At 43.3% G+C, this 22,206-nt stretch overlaps 1 protein-coding gene across 1 annotated transcript in view; it reads left to right on the top strand.

The window, feature by feature from the left end:
- IVNS1ABP (influenza virus NS1A binding protein) overlaps window positions 1–22,206 on the top strand; it is a 34,243-nt gene that overhangs the window by 9,123 nt on the left and 2,914 nt on the right. Inside the window, exons 7-14 of the mRNA XM_085601688.1 lie at window positions 441–566; window positions 3,643–3,747; window positions 6,223–6,346; window positions 8,383–8,604; window positions 9,098–9,219; window positions 12,021–12,147; window positions 19,178–19,309; window positions 19,666–19,839. Of these exons, the coding sequence (XP_085457814.1) occupies window positions 441–566; window positions 3,643–3,747; window positions 6,223–6,346; window positions 8,383–8,604; window positions 9,098–9,219; window positions 12,021–12,147; window positions 19,178–19,309; window positions 19,666–19,839 (1,132 nt within the window). The remainder of the gene's footprint in view (window positions 1–440; window positions 567–3,642; window positions 3,748–6,222; window positions 6,347–8,382; window positions 8,605–9,097; window positions 9,220–12,020; window positions 12,148–19,177; window positions 19,310–19,665; window positions 19,840–22,206) is intronic.

Genomic DNA, 22,206 nt, shown 5'->3' on the forward strand with positions numbered 1-22,206 from the left:
GCCCCCTCCTTCCAACTGTCCTCAAGAATAATTTGATTTCTCGATTTCCTAAATCGGAAACTGTTTAATGGCTTATTCTATGAAGTTGACAAACTTGTCTAGAAATATTATCCTGTACCTGTAGATCCAGGCGGCTCCCTCCGAAATCCAAAAGACGGCCAGTTACGAATGTACAAACTATCATAGTTCCTTTAAATGTATATGAACCATCACTGAAAAGCAAGAGGCAGGGTATTGGAGCCACCCATATTAGGTGTGCATCTGCCCATATTTTGAGTAATTCTTTAGACCGGAACCACCATCCCAGTTTCTTGAACACAAAACTCAGACGCCACATGACTGACACTGGCACATGGATATCTTAACCAAGGCTTAACAAAATGCATCAAATTAACTTTCAGAGATGCACTAACGCTTATGTTTATTTTTTTTATCCACAGTTGGAGGTGATGCTTGAAGATAATGTCTGTCTTCCTAGTAATGGAAAATTGTATACAAAGGTAATCAACTGGGTGCAGCGCAGCATTTGGGAGAATGGAGACCACCTGGAAGATCTAATGCAAGAGGTTTGTTTTGATGGAGGGGGAGTGGGCAGGCGTGTATTTTTTAAAAGTTTTTATTTTATTTTTTTATGGACTTGTGAGTATGCGTAAAAGGATGGTTAATGTAAAGGTTGCCCTTTTTTCTGTTTATTTTTCTCCATTTTTCTTTTATTCATGACCCTAAAGAAGTTACATTTTACTATAGGTACCCCTAAGCTGAGCAACTGGGGGGTTTCCAGGTGAGCCGAATGCACCTTTCAGTCTGGCCGTTTACTTTCTTTTACACTTTCCCATGTGATGTGTAAACTTCAAATGATCTGTAAATTTAGTTTCGGATTTGAGACAGTCGTGCAGAAATGTAACCAAGAAGTAGATTTTTTTTTCTCTCAACAGGTTTATACTTGATAACTTAAGTAGGTAATGGCTTCTAACTGTTGTTCCTCCCCATTGATTTATCTCCCCATAGGTTTATTAACAAAACTAGGATATCCAAGACTGAAGAAGCAGCAAGAAATCTCAAGGGTATTGACACGTAACGAAGCAGCAGTCCTGCCCCAGTTCTCCTAAGAAAATCCACCCTGGGCAGAGAAAGATGATTATTTGTGTACTCCAAAATGGGAAATCTTAGTTTGTTCTTGCCAGTGCTTGGGTTTACATATATGTACAACCACAAGCCTGAGGGGGGAAGTCTCTGCATCAGGGTTTTATCGGAATTGGTAATATGTGCTTTAAGACTTTCAAGGTCCTTTTTCATCGATCGTTACATTGCTGCCTGTGAATCTAGATTGGTAAACCGGTTATATGAACTCCCTTGAAGTGTATCAGTGAGCTAGCCTACGCATTGTACTATCACTGACCTGTGATAGTAGCGGGCCAAGAAGTCAAATCCTGGATTTTGTTATACTAAAAAACCCTACTTCCAAGACCCGAATACTAAATTTAAGAAACGTTGGTTAAATGAAGTCCCAGTTGTGGTGGTTTTCTTCACTGCATGAAAAAAACACTACTTCAGGACAAATGCAGGCGCTGTAGTATTAAGTGTTCAAATCCACCAAACTCAAAATAGTCAAGTTGATGTAAATTTAGCTGCCATTGTACACTGAAGTATGAAAAGGTGATGGGTGAAATGCTTGAATTAATTTAAGCCTCTGGTAAAAACTAATTTTATTTTGCGCACCAGTTTGAACTCAGCCCTATGGAAATCGTTGTCGACACTGCTCCAATAAGAATGGTCAGGCCTTCCTGAACTAGTACACAAGCAACCCAAAACCCTTTCACCCTCATTAGGGCTCAACAGTCTGGTATCACTTGGTTCCAGTGGTACAGCATGTACAGGACCCACATCTGAACATACCAGTCTCGCTTAGGCCACTACGTAAAGCCTGGCAGTTCGGGCTGGGTTGTTCTGGTTGAAGCAGTGTCAAGACTGAACATCCCTTTTTGTACACTTCATAAGCATTGGTCTGTTAAATAGCACACTCATAAGAGCTTATTGGCAAGTGCTCCTTCAGCAACTTCATGAAAGTTTTTCAATGAAAACTTGGCCACATTAAACGACCGTATTGCACTTCAGCAATGCCCTTTTAGTGTGCTTGAGCGTTCAAAGTCTCTAAGCTATCAATGAACCACTTAATTTGCCAAGCTATGAATTTTTAGCTAGACTGCTTCCTCTTACCATGTGGAAATGGGGTTTCAACATTTGCACCAACCAAGGACACAATTCTTAACTGAATTTAAAAGCACTTATTGCTTTTTGGTGTTTTGTTTTTTCGTTTCACTGCAGCAGTATAAAGACTGAAGTTGCTGCAGCTTTAAGCCTGAAGTTGTACCTTTTCAGGAAAATAGTTAGTTTTTCAGCACCACCCAAAGAGGTCTTTGTCTTCAGTGGCCAGTTTATGGCAGTTTCTGCTCCAATGTTAGTCCTCTGGCACTGTCTCAGAAGTGCTGAAGTCATGGGTGCTGGTTCTGTTTGCTAAAGCTGATAGTCATTCGACTTCTGTTCTGTAGATATGCAATTGCTACGTGGCTTGTTGGTAAGATTCTGGTTGTGAAGTGAAAAGATTCAGGTGTATGACCACCAAAGCGGCAATTAAATGTATATATTTTGCTACTTCCAGTTGCACTTAAAGCTCATTTCAACCGCTCTACGTACCGATCTTGATAATGTCCTTACTGTGATAAAGCTAGAATTCTAGTAGTTTTGACTCGTTGATTTCCGCTCCCTGGATGGCTTTACAACCTCGAAGCATCGAATTAGGTTCTAGTGTTTACGTCCCTGCTGTCTTGCAAGTGGTTAAGTATTAGTTTGTTTAGTATAACCCACTAAGTAGATAAGCTGTGGGAACAGTGGCAATCCTTTACCATTCCTATTTCATAGAAGCAGCATTGGAAACGTTGACTGTAAAAGTGTGTCAAGCAAAATCTCGGAACTTGAAGATCTCATGTGCACAAAAAGCCAACGCCCTGTGCAGACACATTCCTTCGAATTAATGCAAATGAAATAACTGTATAAAATGAGTTTGTATCCTGAAATCTCCTCCCACCTTGTAATATTTTTGTTTTTCCAGCAGTAGTCATGACTGATCAATCACTGAGGTCTTATGTTTTTACACGGACTCCCTCTAACACAATTGGCACAGACTCCCCTACAATTCAAATGCACTCTAGATTTTTTTCATGATCTAATGTAGTGCACCAGCTGAAACGCCACTGAATGTTGGATTTAAAAATCCTACCTATGGGAGCCAGATCACTGGTGAATGCAGACCTGTTGGGAATGAAGGGTGCAATACTGTTTGGTGTCAACCGTAATTTGCTTGTGAACATGTATACTTGAGAGCACTGTTCAATTTCTGCATTTTTCTCTTGCACTGAAAATCCATACAGTTGTAGAATATTTACATCTAGCCAAACCGAGGAGCCATACAAGTATCTGAAGATGTTAAACCATGCCATCTGCTTCCCTTTTAATCCTGTGATTCAACTAGATTTCCGCCGGAGCGACGAAAGCTGCACTGAGATTACCTTTTGGGGGTTGCGTAATCTCGTTTGGTAGCCATGGTTACAGTAGCCACATGGGTGTTCTGTTGCTGTTTTGCAGGTTCAAACGTTGTACTACTCAGCTGATCACAAGCTGCTTGATGGGAATCTGCTAGATGAACAAGCCGAAGTGTTTGGCTGTGATGACCACATTCAGTTTGTGCAGGTACAAAGTGCACACCGTTGAGGTAACAATGGGTAACAGTTTTCTAGAACATTTTATAGCACACCTAAAGTTTAGGGATGTGCAAACTTTTGCTTCAGCAATAGTTTATTGGCAGTCGCATTTCCTAGTTTCTTTTTTGCATAACATTTAAGTTGTAGGTTTCTAAAACCAATCCTTCCATGAAGGTTACGTTCTCACTTTTAAGTGGTCACCTCAGGCTACGATTCTGTCAAGGCTGTTTATTTTTCTCAAATATTCACCTGGCAACTGTAAAATTGGGCAATTTTACCACCAGAGATGGTCACGTCAATCGCCCAACATGTAGTAATTTCTTAGATCCTAAATGCTTTGACCACTAATGGAACTGGCTTAGCTAATAATGTGGTAAGCGTTCTTTCAACGTGGAAATAATAAACTGTAACTGCTCTAAAGATAGAGAAGAATTGAGCTGATGGGCGTGGGGACGTCGCAACTCATTCCAAGCAGTAATCTACTAATGAATTATGGTCAGTACTCCAAATGTTCTGAACTTCCTGAAGCCAGCCTAGATGGCTTTCGGACTAATTATCATCAGCAATTTGTGGTAAATGACAAAGGGTTTTTAATGAGGTTCTAGTAACCCCACAACAATGGCACTTTGCTAACATGGGTCATGGTCAAGCTTTCCATATAGCTGGTCAGAACAGACTTTAGCAGTTTGAATTCGGATTGTACAGTCTTATGAACACAAGTTTTGTTTGGGCTTGCAATATAGGCAGAACCGATAATAATCTTTCTGCGTTGAACACTGACTGGAATTACTGAGCTATATAGGACCGTGTTGACTCCTTTTTAAAGCCTAATGTTACGGGCTATTATTCTTTGAGCAGAAATACCAGTTAAAGTACCTGAAGAAAACAAATTAATTAGCACTTAACTGTTTGATTAGTGGACACATGCTGCTTTAACAGTCTGTCCACCTGGGGCACTGAAGTATAGCCATAATGGGGCAAAATGAGTATTGGGCTTTCTCTGAAGTATTCCAGCATCCTCACTGGTTGGAGACTAATCGAACCAGTTGTTTTTCAGTTACGGTCTCCTTAATTGTGAAGTTCACTCCATGAATGTTTTGACTGAACTTCTGCTTTTTAGATAAGATCTTTACACTTTTTTGTTTTAGTCAGCAAAGTACTTTGGGTAAAAATGTAACTAACTGTAAACCTAGTTAAATGGTTTTGTGCCCTTTAAGCTATGGACAAGTAAAGTAAACCAAATAAGTTAATGGCAAGCTGCAGTAAAAGCTACTTTAGAGACAGTTGATTAAAGTTGTACAAACCTGTCTCTTGAACCGTATTTTGCAGCACAACTCCTCGTCTACTTCTATAACCTAAGATGTATTGTTTTCTTACACCAAGAACTCTCTTAATGGAAGTAATTGTATCTCTGATACAACGCCTGGCTCCAGTGTTTTGCTGTTACCCCACACCTCATCTGGATGTTTTCTTAATCTTCAGTCGCACGAACAGTGGTCTTTACTTGGCTGGTTAAAGTTCTCCAGACTGAACCTGATTCTGAATGTTTCTTCATTACAATGTAAATCTTAGATGTTTCTTGCGAAAATGATTGGAGGTTAGTTTCGATACTGTAAAGTTCCATGTCTGATCTTAGCTGCTTCTAGAAGTCCGGGATGAAAAGTAGAGTATCTCGTTGGACGTTTGCCCAGCTGCTGGCCAGATTGGTGACTGTGTGTTAAACGTTCTAAGCTTGTAACTGGAATACTGCCTAACGGTCGAGCTTACTCCATATTGAATGTCTAATTAGATGGAAGGAAACTTGCAGGTGTTTCATGACTGGTTCGTCGTGGTGTTGTGGTACATTTGTGCAGTTAAGACTGACTTTTTCTATGTCCTCACGATTGACCGCTTGGCCGGAGTACCAGTAATTCTTAAATACTGAAGTCTTTCTCTTAACTCGCCAGTCATTACCTCTTTCTGGCTGTGGGGTTTTAACTATTGAATGAGTGTACTAAAGTCCTGATGGGGTTGACCAGGCATATTGCAGCCAACCACGCATTGCTATAAAAGACTTAAGATTCCTGAACACATGCATTCACTGCAAGTACTTTGATTAAAAAGGTGTAACGAATATTTTTGTACAAGTAAGCAATTGCTCATTTAGTGACTTGGCTTCACTACCTAGAGTACATGCATTTTGCTAACCAACGGTGGTGGTAGACTCTTTAGGCCACTTATTTTTAAGCCTGGGCCAGATTAAAAATCTTTTCGACTGCCATTATTATATAATGGATTTTGAGTTTGGTTCAGTTTCGCTGTAGAATTGTATTTAGGTGTGCTATAAATGTGGCATTGGAAATTGGGTTTAAATTGAGGTTAAGAAATAAATTTCTAGTGGTGATATGGGTTCACTCAGTGGAGTAAAGGTAAATCAAGGTGTGGTGTATGGATAGGTTTCTGTAGCTGCCTTTTGATTTTGCAGAAAAAGCCACTGCGTGAAAACGACAAGCACATAAGTAGCAGTTCCTCTGGAAGTCTTTCTCCAAATGCTGTGATGCACAGCCCCAAACGCGAATGGAAAATCATTGCCTCGGAGAAGACCTCAAGTAAGTTTTTGTGATTTCCAGTTTTAATACCTCCAGACTAATTAAGCATTTGTCGCAAAAATACTTTTTCTATACTCCTTGGACGTTTCAAACACTGCATTTATAAAGCCATCCAACATTTGATACATTTAGTCTTTAACATGCTTGGTGTTATTGATTGTGCTGGGATTTCCTGATGCAAAAATATTAATTTTTTAAAGAAGGCTAAATGTTTAAAACTGTTATTGTGACTCTTAGCCAGCGTTTTTAGGGTCCTCAAAGTAAATTCCGACTGGCGATTTATGGTGTTCCTGTTCATTAAATTAAGCTGTGGCTTGAGAGAAACCACCTTTACACTACGGCCGTTACCCTAGATACCTTATCACACATCCATTACAATGCATATGCCTTTACCACACAAATTTACAGCACATATGCTTTTACCATGAAAATGTAATTTTTGTATGTGTATGTATTATATATGTGTAGAGATTCATATCCCAAACGCCGCTCCGGGCTCAAACGATCCAGAAAAATGTGTGCACTCAGTCGTGCGCAATAGAACACTTGCGTAAAGTTTGAATGTAAATCCAGCATATGGCAGAAAAGTATCACTGAGTTCGTGCATTCTTCTGGATTGTCTGGGCCCGGAGCTGTGCTTGGGATTTACACTGGGAGCCTTGTCCCTGCGTGCACCGTACCGCCAGGATTTGCAGGAAAATGAGGCTCTAGGGAGTAAGATATGTGCATATATACAACACTTGATACTTATCTGTGAAATACTTACATTTTCTTTGTGAATACATGTGTGATAAAGGCATATGCATTGGACGCTTTGTAAAGGCATGTATGGTTTCAACATAAATGTCTTGCTTAAATTTGCCATTTTCAATTTAATACGTGTTCATTCTTTCCATAACACCTTCTCGACTTTAAGGGTTTAATGGTCACAACCGGGTTTTGTACTTAAGATCTTAGCTTTTGTGTACAGGCCAGCACAGGCGTTTAAAGAATCTGACATGTAGACTGTTGTTCCCGGCTCTCAAAGGAGAGTGGAACTGCACCGAAAGATCTCTGTTGAAATCTCAACAGGCTAAAACATTACCATGAGTCTCACTATAACTACAGCTAATCATAAATCCTTACAATGACGAATGAAGCTTCTTTGACCATAGAAAAGCTCCCTCTTGGTCATGGGTCCTTTTTACTAAATCTTCTGGGAGGCTTTCTAAGTCACTCTGTATACTCTGGCGTAATATGTAGTTGCAAGGGTCCTTTTTTTATTTTTATGGCTAATGCCAACCACCATCTTGTCTGCATTTAGTCGTCCCATAACACCCTTGAACATGTTTAAGAATCCAGTGCTTGCTCACTTGAGCAGATAGAAGAAATAATTCCTTTGAGTGTTTGACATTCCTTGCAGATGTACTGAATCTGTTCCTACTTTCTCCTTTTGTATCTAGTTAGTAAACAGTGTTTTTCTGTTGTCATTCATGAACCATATTGGTATTGTGAGACGCCCAATTTTTTTTTTTTCCACTGCTCTTCTTTTGGTGACTTTGACGTCTATGGTAATTTTATTACAGGAAAGTAACGGGGCCTCCAGAATCCTCCAGTCTTTAAGAGCACGAAATTGTGTGTGGGCTGGAATGTTTTTGCATAATTTTTAAAACCATTGTATTGGTTATTTAGTCTTTTCTAGCCTATAGGGATTGGTGAAGTTTGTTGATCCCAGATCCTTTTACTGGAGTTGTATAACCCAATTCCTTCTGTTTGGATTTGAGTTAGAGAGCAAGGGGTCGTTCAAATGGGCCGTGAAGTGGATTAGGGCTTGTGTCCAAAATTGTACATCAAAATTCCACTCACCCAGAGTAGCTGTGCTATGAAAATGCTGAAGATTGTGATATTGATTAGAACCCAGTGTTAATCATGCCATGCTCCCTTACTCCTTCAAAGTGAATGTATCTGAATGACAGTCGTTTAATGTATCTGCAGTCCTTGCTTTACTGAACTAGACAGCAGTCTTAGGAAACCTAACTAATTTGTTTCACTTTCAGGTAACACCTACTTGTGTCTTGCTGTCTTGAACGGTGTTTTGTGTGTGATTTTCCTCCATGGACGAAACAGTCCTCAAAGCTCTCCCTCCAGTACTCCACGTTTGCTCAAAAGTTTGAGTTTTGAGATTCAGCCAGACCCTATTGAGAAGGTTATGTCCCCCATGCAGTATGCTCGATCTGGACTAGGAACTGCGGAACTGAATGGAAAGCTAATAGCTGCAGGTGTGTATGAGAGAGGGGACTTCTCATTTGTAAATTTTATGTAATGAAAACACGTTGTGTATAATCTATAGATCCGATGGCCCATATCCTCACCCTCTCTTGTTCCTTGTGAATTATGCAACGGACAATATTTTACTACCCACAAAATAGCTTATTCTATTAAACTCGACTACACGTGTACCTTCAAACACATGACCTACTATTAAACCACTTGATAACTCCCGCAGATTTTTTTTTTCCTTACACAATCAATAAAAGGTAGATAAAATGGTAAGTAGTTTGTTTGATTTCGGTCACAGAATCAGAACCCTTGCACTCTTAAGTAGTGCGTTCTCAATTTACCTGCATTGATGGCAGAGCAAATACTTAATTTACAAATACACACTACCTCGAAGCTAAACTTCCTTCCTGAGCATTTACTGTTTAAAGAACAGAACACAATGTCGTAATCTGATTAATTCATAACCATAAAATGTATTTTTGTTATTACCAGGCGGTTACAACAGGGAAGAGTGCCTCCGTACAGTTGAATGCTATGACCCACAGAAGGATTGCTGGACTTTCATTGCACCAATGAGAACACCACGAGCACGATTTCAAATGGCCGTGTTAATGGTAATGTGCCCATTTCATGCATGAAACAAAGCTTCCAAACACTTTACGGCTTGTTTATTGGGGAACAGCAGTCCACTTAATGGAGTGGTTGGTGTTAAAGAATATGGATTTCATCATGACGTGATACTTTTAATAACCTTTCTAGAATTCAACTCCTCTTCAAATCCTCCATGTAACCAGTCTGGTTGGAAATGTGTAAATCTTGGGTTATAAACGAACCATGCGTTTGACGTTGAGTGGTTAACCACCTCAAAAAGTGCTCTGAGTTGTTGGAAAACAAAGGGGCCCTGTAAACACTCGCACTGAACGTTGGTGACTGATAGAGGTGACCACTCTGTTCTACTGCTTGGTAAAAATCTTTCCCCACGCAATGTGGATTCTTATTTTGAAGGGGATGACGAGAACGGTCTTGGCTGAGTTGTCATGGACTTATTTTTCATTCCTGCGTACCCATGACTTTTCCACATTCTGTTTGTGGTGCTATACCAACGCAACAAGAGACCAAACATTTATTCCCTTCTGAGGTGTGACACCACCTCATTGCTCCGGAAGTAGAGCACTTGTATGGGATTGCACTGTGAAGTTGTGCTGCTGTAAAGTATGTCGACTTCAAGGTCAATCCTACTCCAGCATCTTTACCACATGTTGGATCTTACTCCTATGTACGCAAATGCTTGAGACAAAGTTGCTTATGAAGCTTTTTAGAACTTGCATTCTGCTAATCTGCAGTTCTTGACTAGGTTGGGTTGTGGAGACCACTTTTCTGGTAGCCTTAACCCCCGGCTTGGCATGAAAAGCACACTCCTGGATGTCAAATCAAATTATGGTTCTACTTTCTAGCATTAGGCAGCTCACGCCTGGTTGCCTACGAACTTTCAGATTTAAAATAATTTCTGCTTGAAAGAGCAGGAATATGCCATATCAATCAAGATCTGGCTTATTCTTGTCCTGTGCCTGCACTCGTGCACGATTTGCAGCCCAGTACAAACTCAAGCATGCTTGCGCTGTGGTGCAAGGGTGTCTGTTATGTGCAGGATTGTTTTTGTGTAGGAAGGGATACCTTCCTGCACGATAAGAGGCATTTTCCTCTTAAAGGTGTTTTTTTAAGTGTGCTGCAGCACACTTAAAAGCAACAATTGAGACTTCTATGTTGGGAAGGCGTATAATTCTGATCCTTTCCCTGGTTTACCAGTGTTGGTAAATCTGTAAATGCTTCTGAATACATGGGTGGATGCGTGGGAACACCCACACTCCACCAATGTAAAGCTTTCCAGGCGTAGTGTAACACAATGCAGCATCTTGTGCTGCCCTGCAGCAGATTTACATAGCTACGCAGGGTGCCTCTGCATGGCATGGTAAATCTCATTCTAGGTTTTGTCACCGTGCGTGGCTCAAGGGCGATGTGCAACTTAAATAATTCTGGGCCCCAATGTTCAATTACTAATTGTCTTAATAAATTCCACATTTAGTTGCATTGCCCATTAATTCTCCCAAAAGCCAAATTACTGGGTCGGTATGAGTTGTTCAGAGAACCTAGTGAAACGGCCAAAATAATGCATGGTTTGGCAGTAGCAGTCTGCTGTACTGAGGAACATGTAAGACAATTGTGATTTTGTTGGTTGAAGACCCCATTGAAGAATGTCTCAATTCTTTATCAGATTAACTCATTTTAAATTAAACCTCTGCTCAGTTCTGAATAACTGTGGCAGAGTAGGCAGGGTTAACTCGAATGAAACTATTGTAAAAAATGTATCCGTACCAAAACTGTTAAAGCTCTATAAAAATCCCACTCCAATTTATAGAAGTATAATTTTTAATGAGCAATGGACACTAAAACAAATTGGATTGGGGGAACCAAAGACATTTGTTTTTCAGCATCAAAAGGTGCCAACTACAGATATCTGGTCCCACTACATTGGGTCAAAGTTGAGGCTGACTGGGGGGTAGATGGAGGGTGTGTTGGGCTACAAGGTCCAGGTTCATTTCGGGGAAAGGATTCCTTTCAACATAGCATTTTTTTTTTCCCTGAGGAATTACCTCTGGGCGTGCTGCTAGCTGGATCCAACAGAGCTTAATTGTGGGGTGCTACTATGCATTGGCCACTGTGAAATCAATCGTGTTGGGATTTACATAATTTTCTGGGAGTCTAGCCGCGCTGCAGGGCAAACCACCAAGTTGAATCAGACCAGCGATTAAAACGATACTGGCTGTGGTTGGCTGCTCATAGTAGCCTCTAGTGTGTTAAAACTTGTTCTTGGAACTTTTTCATAAGTGTCCATTTTGCAGTCTTGCGGTAGAGAGTATACTTTAACACCAGCCTAGGGTCCAGGACCTTTTGGGCACCACTTGGTGAGTTAGGACTCTGTCTCCCAGAATCCTCCAGCAGGGTCCAGGGCAAATCTATTTAGAATGGGTCAGCTTAGCTCACCTTTTGTTGAAGGTTTCTTGCAGCTTTGTGTTACTGGAGCTTTACAGAAGGCTAGCAAACTAGCCATTGGAGGCCACTCTTCTATCCTAGGTTCAAGTGGGAGCAGATCCACCCCTTGCTGTTTCCACAGTCAAAACAGCAGGCTGTCTTGATACAGTCCTTTTGGTTCTGCAGGTGCAGTCTTATCTGTTTTCCACAGGTCCAGCAATGTTCTGAGGAAGGTAACCAGGGCTACCGCTTTTATGCTTGGGACTAGCTTGTCTGGGTGGTCCCTTCCCCGGGCAATGTTAACCAAAAAAAACTGTGTAAAATGTTTGGAATGGAGCAGTAGTCGGGGGGGAAAAACTCACCTGTCTTTTTTATTTATTTTTAGGGGCAGTTATATGTGGCAGGTGGATCAAATGGCCAGTCTGATGACTTGAGTTGTGGAGAAATGTATGATCCAAATGCAGATGACTGGACTCCAGTTCCAGAGCTAAGAACCAATCGCTGCAACGCAGGTGAGAATTAATTTTCGCGCCAAGCTAGTTTTGTTTTTTTGTGGCTAGGCTGCAGTCTTGTGTTAACTGAACGTGCTGCCAGACTTTGCTTTGTCGCCACTTTAATCACTGCTCTAGTTTTTGCATTTAGATTTCTTAGGTGATATTTGTGCTAGGCATATGAGCTGCAGATTTCACCCTGTGCATAGATCGCCATCGGCGTTTGGCTCGGATGTTTGAACTTGTTTTTGTCGTGGAAAGTCTTTGGGAGTCACGAGGTATGGGACTCCTCCTCTGGATCATAGTGCGCATGGGCATCGGCTCCATCCTCAGATTGTTTTTTTCCGCCATCGGGCTCAGATGTGTTTTCGAGTTCCAGTAAGGAACAGTTAACGGTTTTCTCTTTCGACGCGCAATCCTTCCCTTCTTGGCGGTATTGTTTCAGTCGCGTTTTCCAACCACACGCAACCCTTCAACTTCGAAGTCTTCGATTCCGGTCGTCGACAAAGGCCTTCGAGCCTACCCGGGCCTCCATCTCCGGCTCATGGAAAGGACGCCATTGAATGTCCTGGGTGGGTCGAAGTTCCCCCACACCGACCTACATGAGGTGCAACCTCTGACTCTCACCGGAGCACGAGGCCAGAGACTGTCCAGCTTGAGCCTCCTTCCGCTCCAAAAATACCATCCGGGACTGACTAGCTCAAAGAACAATGCCGCGCTCGTCCTCTTCGATCCCCGATGACTTCTTTCAAGAGGGCATCTATGTTCCGGAGTAGTGTCGAATTGAAGGCATCATCAGCGCCCCCCCCAAAACACTGTCAAAAAAGGCTTCGGTACCGGTTCCACCTTCAGGCCCAGGTGCACGCAGAGACACTGCTTCCCATGCCCTGCCTTCGGGCCCGGTAAAGAAGCCTATTAAGCCTTTAGGCGACTCTGGTTTGAGTCAGCCTACCCTCTGTACTGACAAGCCAACTCAGTCACCGAAGAAAAAGGCTCCCACATTGAAGCACTCTGCATCGAAGCCTAGAACCAGTTCCTCTGCACCGACCACACTCTCGGAGCCGACAAAAAAAACACCCACCAAAAGTCCCCGATTCTTCCAAACCAAAGACCTCGGAAATGAAAAAACCGGTCCAAGTGATAGACACTTCAAAACCACACAGTTCCAAGCCTCAAACCGCTACAGATTCGATGCCCAAAAAGCTTATGGCACCGAAGCACTCGACTCCAAAGGATCTGTCTTCCACAGATTAACTGTTTCGTCCAGATTCTACCCAAAAGACTTTATTGAAGGATCCTAAGACTGGTCATTTAATGCTCTGCATCAAGAAAAGACAACTGGAAATGCCCGCACCGCCACCAAAGAAGAGACTTTGCTACCTCTCCATTAAGGATTCTCTAACCCCCCTCCTCTCCCATCACCAACCCCAACAGATGCTAACACCTCAGATGATGCAGGGGCAGGTGCGGAAGATCAACCCCTACTGGCTCCCCTGACCCATGGGATGATTAGTGTCCCTTACACCCCACAGGATGACCTTTATCCCTCTAGGCCTCCACAGAGCTGCCCAATACCATGGGGTGGCCCTGCATACAGACCCAGTAGAGGAGGATTTCCTTATGGACACCTTTGATACCACACAAAGGTCCACCTCAACACTACCCATGCTTAAAGGGATCATTAAGCACGCATCAGATCTTTAAAAACCCCGTCAGGGCTCGGGTCATCAACCCACAAAAAGAAATATAAGGCTGCCCCTACTGACCCAGTATACATTAAGGGCCCGCACCACTAGATTCCCTAGTTGTCTCTAATGCCAGAAAGAGAGCAAATTCTCAAACGTCAGGTGACGCACCACCAGACAAGGAATCCAAAATCCTAGACTCCTCTGGCAAACGCACAGCGTCACAGGCTGCAAATATTTGGCGCATTGCTAATACACAAGCGCTTCTAGCCAGGAATGAAAGGGCACATTATGTCGAGCTTGAGTCCATAATGCAGCACTTCCCTGACAAATATAAAAGCGGGGCCAATGAACTCATCCAGGAGGGTTAAACCATCACTAACCTCCATCCGATGTGCCCTAGATGTAGCTGATTCCGCCTCAGGGGCAATAAACACCTGTGTCCTTTTGCGCAGGCATGCCTGGTTTCGTATATCCCGTTTTAAACCCGAAGTACAGAGTTCTATACTCAATCAGCCTTTTGGTGAGCAACACCTATTTGGTCCCATGTAGGCCTGGGCTAAAATTCCGTTCAGCTCGCGGAAATTGCGATAATTTGACTTCGCAATGACAATTTCCGCAATCCGCATTTTACCAGAAATTAAAATACATACTCGCGTGCAGGCGATCGCCTTACCTGAATCCCCGCGTTCACCGACAAGTTTTCCCGATCCGGTCGCGTTCTCCACGAGATGTTGGATTGTTGGTAGCCATTTGCACTCTCGCGACAGTTTGCGCCCGCAGTAACGTCGTTCGTCGCGCGATCCCGCACCGCGAGACGTGAAATCAAGATGGCCGCGCCTGCGAGCAACCGCATGAGTAAGTTGGCGAACCGCGACCACGCAGAAAATACCGCGAACGGGTGGGGAAAAAACGTCCGCATCTTTGTGAGATTTCCGCGTGTTTGCAGAGATTTTTAACATTTTCGCGATCATTTGCGAAAGTGAATTTCGCAAATTCCGACCACTCCTAGTCCCATGTAGACGTATCCCTTAAAAATGAAGGATTCAGACACCGCCGAATCTCTGGGAGTCTTGCAATCGCAAACTCCCAGACGGTCCTTTCGTCGCTCATTCAGAAGCACCCATCGAGGCTACTCCTCTGATAGCCCCTCCACCTCTTACAAAGCTCCTGCACAATCCACCTTTACCAGAGATTACCAAAGGGGTGATAACAGCAAAGGCAGAGGCAAAAACAACTCCCGTTCTGCCTCCACACCTACCCCGTGACTTCCCTCAACTCCCCCCTCTCACCCCCGACTATTCCATTCCAGTTGGGAGAAGTCTCCAGCAATTTCTCCCTGCCTGGATAAACATCACTTCAATCAGGCTACTGTCTCGAACTGACATCTACCCCCCACCATACCACCCAAACACCGTCCAATGTCACAAGAACATTTGTTACTGTTAAAGCAGGAGGTAATCTCCCTCCCCTACAAAAAAGTGCAATAGAACCAGTTCCCTTGCACCAACAAAACAAGGGAGTTTACTCCCTTTATTTTCTCATACCAAAGGAAGGATCACTAAGGCCTATTTTAGACCTCAGACCCCTAAACCTATACATACACTCAGACCACTTCCACAAGGTCACACTCCAGCAGGTCCTCCCTCTGCTTTCCCCAGGCGACTTCCTTGCTACTCTAGACCTCAAGGACGCCTATTTCCACATTCCAATTCACAGCGCTCACAGAAAATACCTCAGATTCGTAGTGGACGGTCCCGCACTATCAATTCAAAGAAATCCCATTTGGAGTAACCACAGCACCAAGAGTGTTAACCAAGTGCCTAGCAGTGGTGGCAGCACACCTAAAGAAGACAACAGATCTTCCCATATCTAGAAGATTGGCTTGTAAAAGCCAACTCATACAATCGGTGTGTACAACACTCACGCCACTATCCAACAACTTCACAACCTGGGGTTCACAATCAACCACGCCAAGTCTCGGCTGCAACCGTCCCACACCCAACAATACCTCGGTACCACAATAGACACCTCAAGCGCGCTTGCTTACCTCAGTCCTGACCAGATAGCGAGCATGCAAGCTCTTCTCACCAGATTCAAACCGCAACACACTTCCAGCTCGAGTGTTCATGCAACTCATGGGGATGATGGCCTCTTGCATATTCATAGTGCCTCATGCAAGACTCCAGATCCGTCCTCTCCAAGAGTGCTTAGCACGCCAATGGAACCAGGCTCAAGGTCAGCTAACAGATCTGGTGTTGGTACAGTCGTACCCATCGCGCTCTGCAGTGGTGGAACATCTAAAACTTTTCCAAAGAGCGACCGTTCCTCGAGCCTGTTCCTCAAATCATGACAGCGGACGCATCGCTCTCCGGACGGGGAGCTCACCTACTACATCACACCTTGCAGGGCAGGTGGACACCTCAATAAAAGTTACTCTACATCAACCACCTGGAGTTACTAGCGATATTCCTAGCCTTAAAAGCATTTCAGAAACCAACATCAGGCAAGACTGTCTTAGTCCGCACCGACAAAATGACAGCCATGTATTATATCCCAAAACAAGGCGGGACACATTCTGCAGCTCGCACAGAGCATATGGAGGTGGGCTATACCTCAGAACATTTTTCTCCTAGCCCAACATGTCCCAGGAGTTACACATTAGACTATCTCTTGAGCCGTCACACAACAAATCCCTGAGTGGGAACTTCATCCACAATTTCTTCAACCGTTTTTTCAGATGTGGAGGCAACCACAGATGGACCTCTTTGCTATCCAACAAAACGGCAAATGCCAACTTCGCCGCCGGGTATCCTCACCCATTGTCCAAAGGCAATGCGATATGGATGAATTGGTCAGGCAGATTTGCGTACGCTTTTCCGCCTCTCCCACTCATTCCGCTGGTGGTGTGCAAACTACAACAACACTCCTTAACGCTAATCCTAGTTGCTCCAACTTGGGCCAGACAGCCATGGTGGGCCAGACGGCCATGGTACACCACACTGCTGCAACTCTCAGTTCCGCACCTCTCTCCACGCCTCTTAACCCAGAACCATGGAAAGATCCAACACCCGGACCCAGCTCAGCTCGACCTAGCGATCTGGCTCCTAAAGTCCTAGAATTAGGTTACCTTAACCTTTCTCCTGACTGTATGAACGTCATCAAAGAAGCTAGACGGCCTACCACTAGAGCATGCTATGCAGCCAAGTGGAAAAGATTTGTCATATACTGCCATAACACTAATCCCCAAATGTGTCTATCCAACACATCATAGGCTACTTACTACACCTCCAAAGATGCAACCTAGCCTATACGTCTATCCGACTGCATCTTGCTGCCATTGCAGCATATCTACAAAATAGACAGCATCTCTCACTTCTCCGAGTACCTGCCATAAAGGCCTTTATGGAAGGACTCAAGAGAATAATTCCTCCCACCCCCCCAAGGGTGGAATTTAAACATCGTTCTCACAAGACTAATGGGGCCTCCATTTGAACCTCTACATAAATGTGAGCTACAATTCTTAACATGGAAAACAGCTTTCCTCGTAGCCATTACTTCTCTACAAAGTTAGTGAACTACAAGCAATAACCAGTCAAGAACCCTTTCTGCAGATGCATCTTAATAAAGTTCTCTGCACTAATCCCAAATTCCTCCCTAAAGTCATTTCTCCCTTCCACCTCAATCTGTAGAGCTGCCTGTATTCTCCTCGCAGCCACAAACATTCGCAGAAAGAGCTCTTCACACCGTAGATGTCAAAATAGCACTACTATACTACATAGAGAGAACAAAACCTTTTCGTAAGACCAAACAACAATTCGTGTCTTTCTCACCACCGAACAAAGGCAACCCCATATCAAAATATGGGATAGCTAGGTGGATTGCTTACAGATTTGTTACCACAAGGCAAAACGTACATTATCTGCTCCTCCTAAAGCCCCCTCTACACGAAAGATAGGGGCTTCAATGGTGTTTTTAGGGAGCATTCCTTTAGATATCTGCAGAGCAGCTACATGGTCTACACCTTACACATTCACAAAACACTATTGTGTTTTTGTGCAAACTAAACAGGCTAGTGTGGGCCAGGCTGTACTCGTAACACTATTTCAAACTACTGCAACAGATACTTGTGGTCGCCGCTAGGACGGGATGCTGCTTTATAATCTATGCACAGTGTTATCTGCAGCTCATATGCCTCGAACGGAATATGCTACTTACCAGTATGCATCTGTTCATGGCATGTAGAGCTGCAGATCTACACACGCCCACCCGGCTACCTTTATCTGTTCCAGTAGTATCTTATTTAGATACACCACACATGGGCATCTTTCCTGTTTCTTACTAAGCTCCATTTCCCTGCTGGAGCAAAATCTGTGGATGGAGCCGATGCCCATGCGCACTATGATACAGAGGAGTCACCACATACCTTGTGACTTCCAAAGACTTTCCAAGACAAAAACAAGTGCAAACATCCGGGCCCAACGCCAGATGGCGATCTATGCTCAGTGTGTAGATCTACAGCTCTACATGCCAAGAACAGATGCATACTGGTAAGTAGCATATTCCTTTTACATTCTCGCTAAACCCCTAAAATCACTGCATTCGTTTTAGGTTGCCATCAATTTATCAGTTTTTTTTTATATAGAAAATAGCACGAGTCAACTTTAAAATGCATGCTCTACATCGAGACTTGCTGATTAGCAATTGCACATACAAATGTTACTGAATTTATTGGTGGTTCCTTGAATCCTACAGTGAACTGCATTTGAAGATGCATTGAATAGGGCTGTCCATTATCTACCCAGGCATCTACAGGGGTGTTGCTGCACCTTTTTTCAGAGGTCTAAATTCTATTAGTTTGTCACAATATGCGATGGGTATGTCATGTAACAACATTGGTATCTTGCATGTTTGCACAGCGATCCCTGGATTGGGATGGGAGTGAGAAGGGTCGATTTAGAAATACACTCCTGCTGCAGGTTCTGGATTAGGTTGGGCTTTGACTGATTACCCTCGTGCCGCAGATGTTTGAATATCTCACAATCTGGGAAGTAATGCTCATTAGAACAGGTTTCTTACTTGATTGAAATTGCCCTTTTGTGCATTTCTAAAATCCCTTCGGGTGTCCAGTTCCCCTGGCTGGTGTGGTACGTTTGGGCATGACGTTAATGATGTAGAGTCTTGCTGTAATATAGATAGCTTGTCAATTTCCGTAAAGCCATTGCTCTCTTCTGAACTGCAAAGTTGCTCTGTGGACTCCGGACTACTATATCAAAATGCACGTTAATGACCAACAAATTATCAGCAGAAAGATCTAGAGGTAACAGTAATGTGACCAGGGCTAACAAAACGCTTCTTTATTGTAGGAGTGTGTGCTTTAAAAGGACAGTTGTACATCATTGGTGGCTCTGATCCATATGGCCAGAAAGGACTGAAGAACTGCGATGTGTTTGATCCAGTATCTCGATCATGGACCGGTTGTGCTCCACTTAACATTCGTAAGTTGACCCCTTTTTAACATTCGTAAGTTGACCCCTTTTTAACTTTTTACTTGTCTACAGTGTTTCTTTAGTCCAAGTAAAAGTTTAAGTTACCATTTATTGAGAGTTCGTGTACACTATTCAAATTTATTTTAGTATCTTAGCAAAGGAAACTGTTTCTTTTCTTTGAAAGAGCATCTGCTATAGTTAACCTTTCATTTATTGAACAGTAAAATGAAATGTTGGTTGCAAAAAATCAAACTGTTCCAAGTGGCTAATTTTCAAATTTACTTAGGGTGCCACATTTTGTTATGTTGAAAATGGTTGCAGTGTGCATAATACAAAAATATTATAAAACCACTCTTGTTCCTCAGGACGACATCAGTCAGCAGTATGTGAACTTGGTGGGTATTTGTACATCATTGGTGGTGCAGAGTCTTGGAACTGCCTTAATACGGTGGAACGCTACAATCCAGAGAACAATACTTGGACCCTCATTGCACCGATGAACGTAGCCAGACGAGGAGCAGGAGTAGCAGTTTTTGATGGTATGTTAATGCACTGCTGAAACTTAGTAATGGAGTATGACCTTTGAGGGCACTGCCTGCCTGGAAGCTGTACGGTCTACATAAAAAGATGGTTCAAGATATGTTCAGTCCGAAAAAATGAAATGTCAATTGTCGGGTCTAATTTGCCATAAGGTATTCTATTGATTAGGCCAATACGAGGGAGTAAACTCTCAGCTGCATATTAGAAAACGTGGTTTGTCGATCTTCTGCAGACTGAAGAATACTATTAGCATATTAACATTACTGACTACCACTTTATGCAAGAATCGACCTATAAACGCCAATTAATCAAGTGAGTTCCTCTTTCAAGCATGCTTTGTACTATTGGTGCATGGATCATGCCAACAAAAAGTATGTTTTGAGAGCGGGAGAGCCAGAGCATTCCAGTATGTCCTACTTTTTGTAAGATTTGTTCCACATTCGGCGGCGCCCAGAGGTTAGAAGTGTGAATGGTTTAAACACCCAGCATTCACACCTGCAAGGAGAGGGTGGGAACCTCCTGTAGACTGGATAAATATACATACCATTTTAACTTTGTTCATGTTCTAATCAGTTTAATGATGGGTTTCTTTATCCAGTGCATGGCACAAGCGATTTCTCCTTCCCACCCCCCCCCCCCCCTATTCCTGGTGGTGGGGGGGGGGGGGGGGGGAGAAATATGGGGCACATCCAAAGGTTAAATAGTCAACATTTGACTGACTGTTGTGGATGTCGAATTTAAAGCCGGTGTTCTTGCTAACATGCTTTTTCTGTACATCAGAGCAGCTATAGACACCAGTCCCACAGACTTATTTGCCACTGGACCAGAGCAGCATCACTACCCATGCTCTGTGATCACATGCAGGTGGAATACAACACTATTTGCTAGTAGAGATAAAAGACTGTTCATTTGCGGTTAATGAGCCCAGTAATGTTATGTATCTGTTCAGTGGTGATAGTGGTCTTGAAGACTTCAGCGCACGTTTCCCTTTGCCATTGTCTCCACCCTTTTACCGATCCGAATGGATTTGGAAGATGTCAGTGGGCCCCTTAACCTTATTCTGGATAATTATATGGACCTCCACAGGAGTCTGGAATTCCTATAGCCCGACGCACATGATGTATTGTTTGGGGTCAAGGACGACAAGTTTTCATGTGCATTTTGTTCCTGGGACAAGTAGGCTCAACCCCTTGCAGCACAAAACCTTTGGCTGACCGGATCAGCTTCCTTCTTCTTTCTTGGGTTTTGAAGGTCTGTCACCCATGCATGCCATGATAGTGCGACCATCCATGAAGGTTGGCTCTAACATTGCAAAAGGCTGCTGGCCCAAGAATGAGGAGAATCCCACTACAGCAAAAAACCTGCATCTCCAGGTTTGCGAACTCTAACACTATCTTTGCTCGTCTAGCATTTTCAAGTCTTGCTTTCAAAAGCCACTTAATTCTGAAATGCCACATGGCTCCGCACTTCAGAATGCATCAATATCGACAACTTCAAAATTCTGTTTTCAATAAATAAATGAGCATCTTAAAAGAAGCTAGGAAACCGTCCACTAGACACTCCTATGCTTGCAAGTGGAAACTTTTTTTGTGGTGCGTACCAAACAATTGTAGTCCCACCAAGGGGCAGGAGCAAGTCATTTTTACCATACCTGCTTCACCTAGCTAGGGCAGGCTTAAAGTTCCCTTCCATTAAGGTGCATCTAGCGACCATTACTGGATATTGGCGTTCTCCTTCTCAGCCCTCCTTTCAGTTGCAGGTTGTGCAGGACTGATTACAAGGTCTTAAAGGTCTACCCTTCGGTTCGACCTCCTTCACCCATCACCCTGGGAGCTGAACCTGGTGCTATCAAAGTTGATGGGTCCACCTTTCAAACCTATCCACAAAGCAACCTTACAACACCTCACGTGGAAGGTAGCTTTCCTGGTAGCCATCACCTTCGCTCGCAGAGTGAGCGAAATACAAGCGCTCTGTTCAAAGGAACCATACACTGTTTTCCATCTCGATAGGGTGGTATTGAGGACTCATCTCTCCTTCCTTCCGAAGGTGGTGTCTGATTTCCATGTGAATCAGACCATTTCGCTTCCGACTTTTTTCTCTAATCCCTCCACTCCAGCTGAAAGGGATTAACACTCACTTGACCTAAGAGTGTAAAGCACTTTCAGCTGGACCAGCACGCAAATTATGCCACACAGGATTCTCACAGTAGGAAGAACCGGAGGGAGACAAAGGGGAATCCAGGTAAGTAGCTTTATTTTCATCAGAGCTTAGGCATGACTCGTTTCGACAAGTGTCTTTTTCAAATGCCTGCTGAAAGAAATGCTTCCCACCAGCTCACTTTAAATTTCACCATCCGTTCTGCCATT

This window comes from Triturus cristatus, chromosome 4_2 (assembly GCF_964204655.1).
Source record: "Triturus cristatus chromosome 4_2, aTriCri1.1, whole genome shotgun sequence".
Lineage (NCBI taxonomy): Eukaryota > Metazoa > Chordata > Amphibia > Caudata > Salamandridae > Triturus > Triturus cristatus.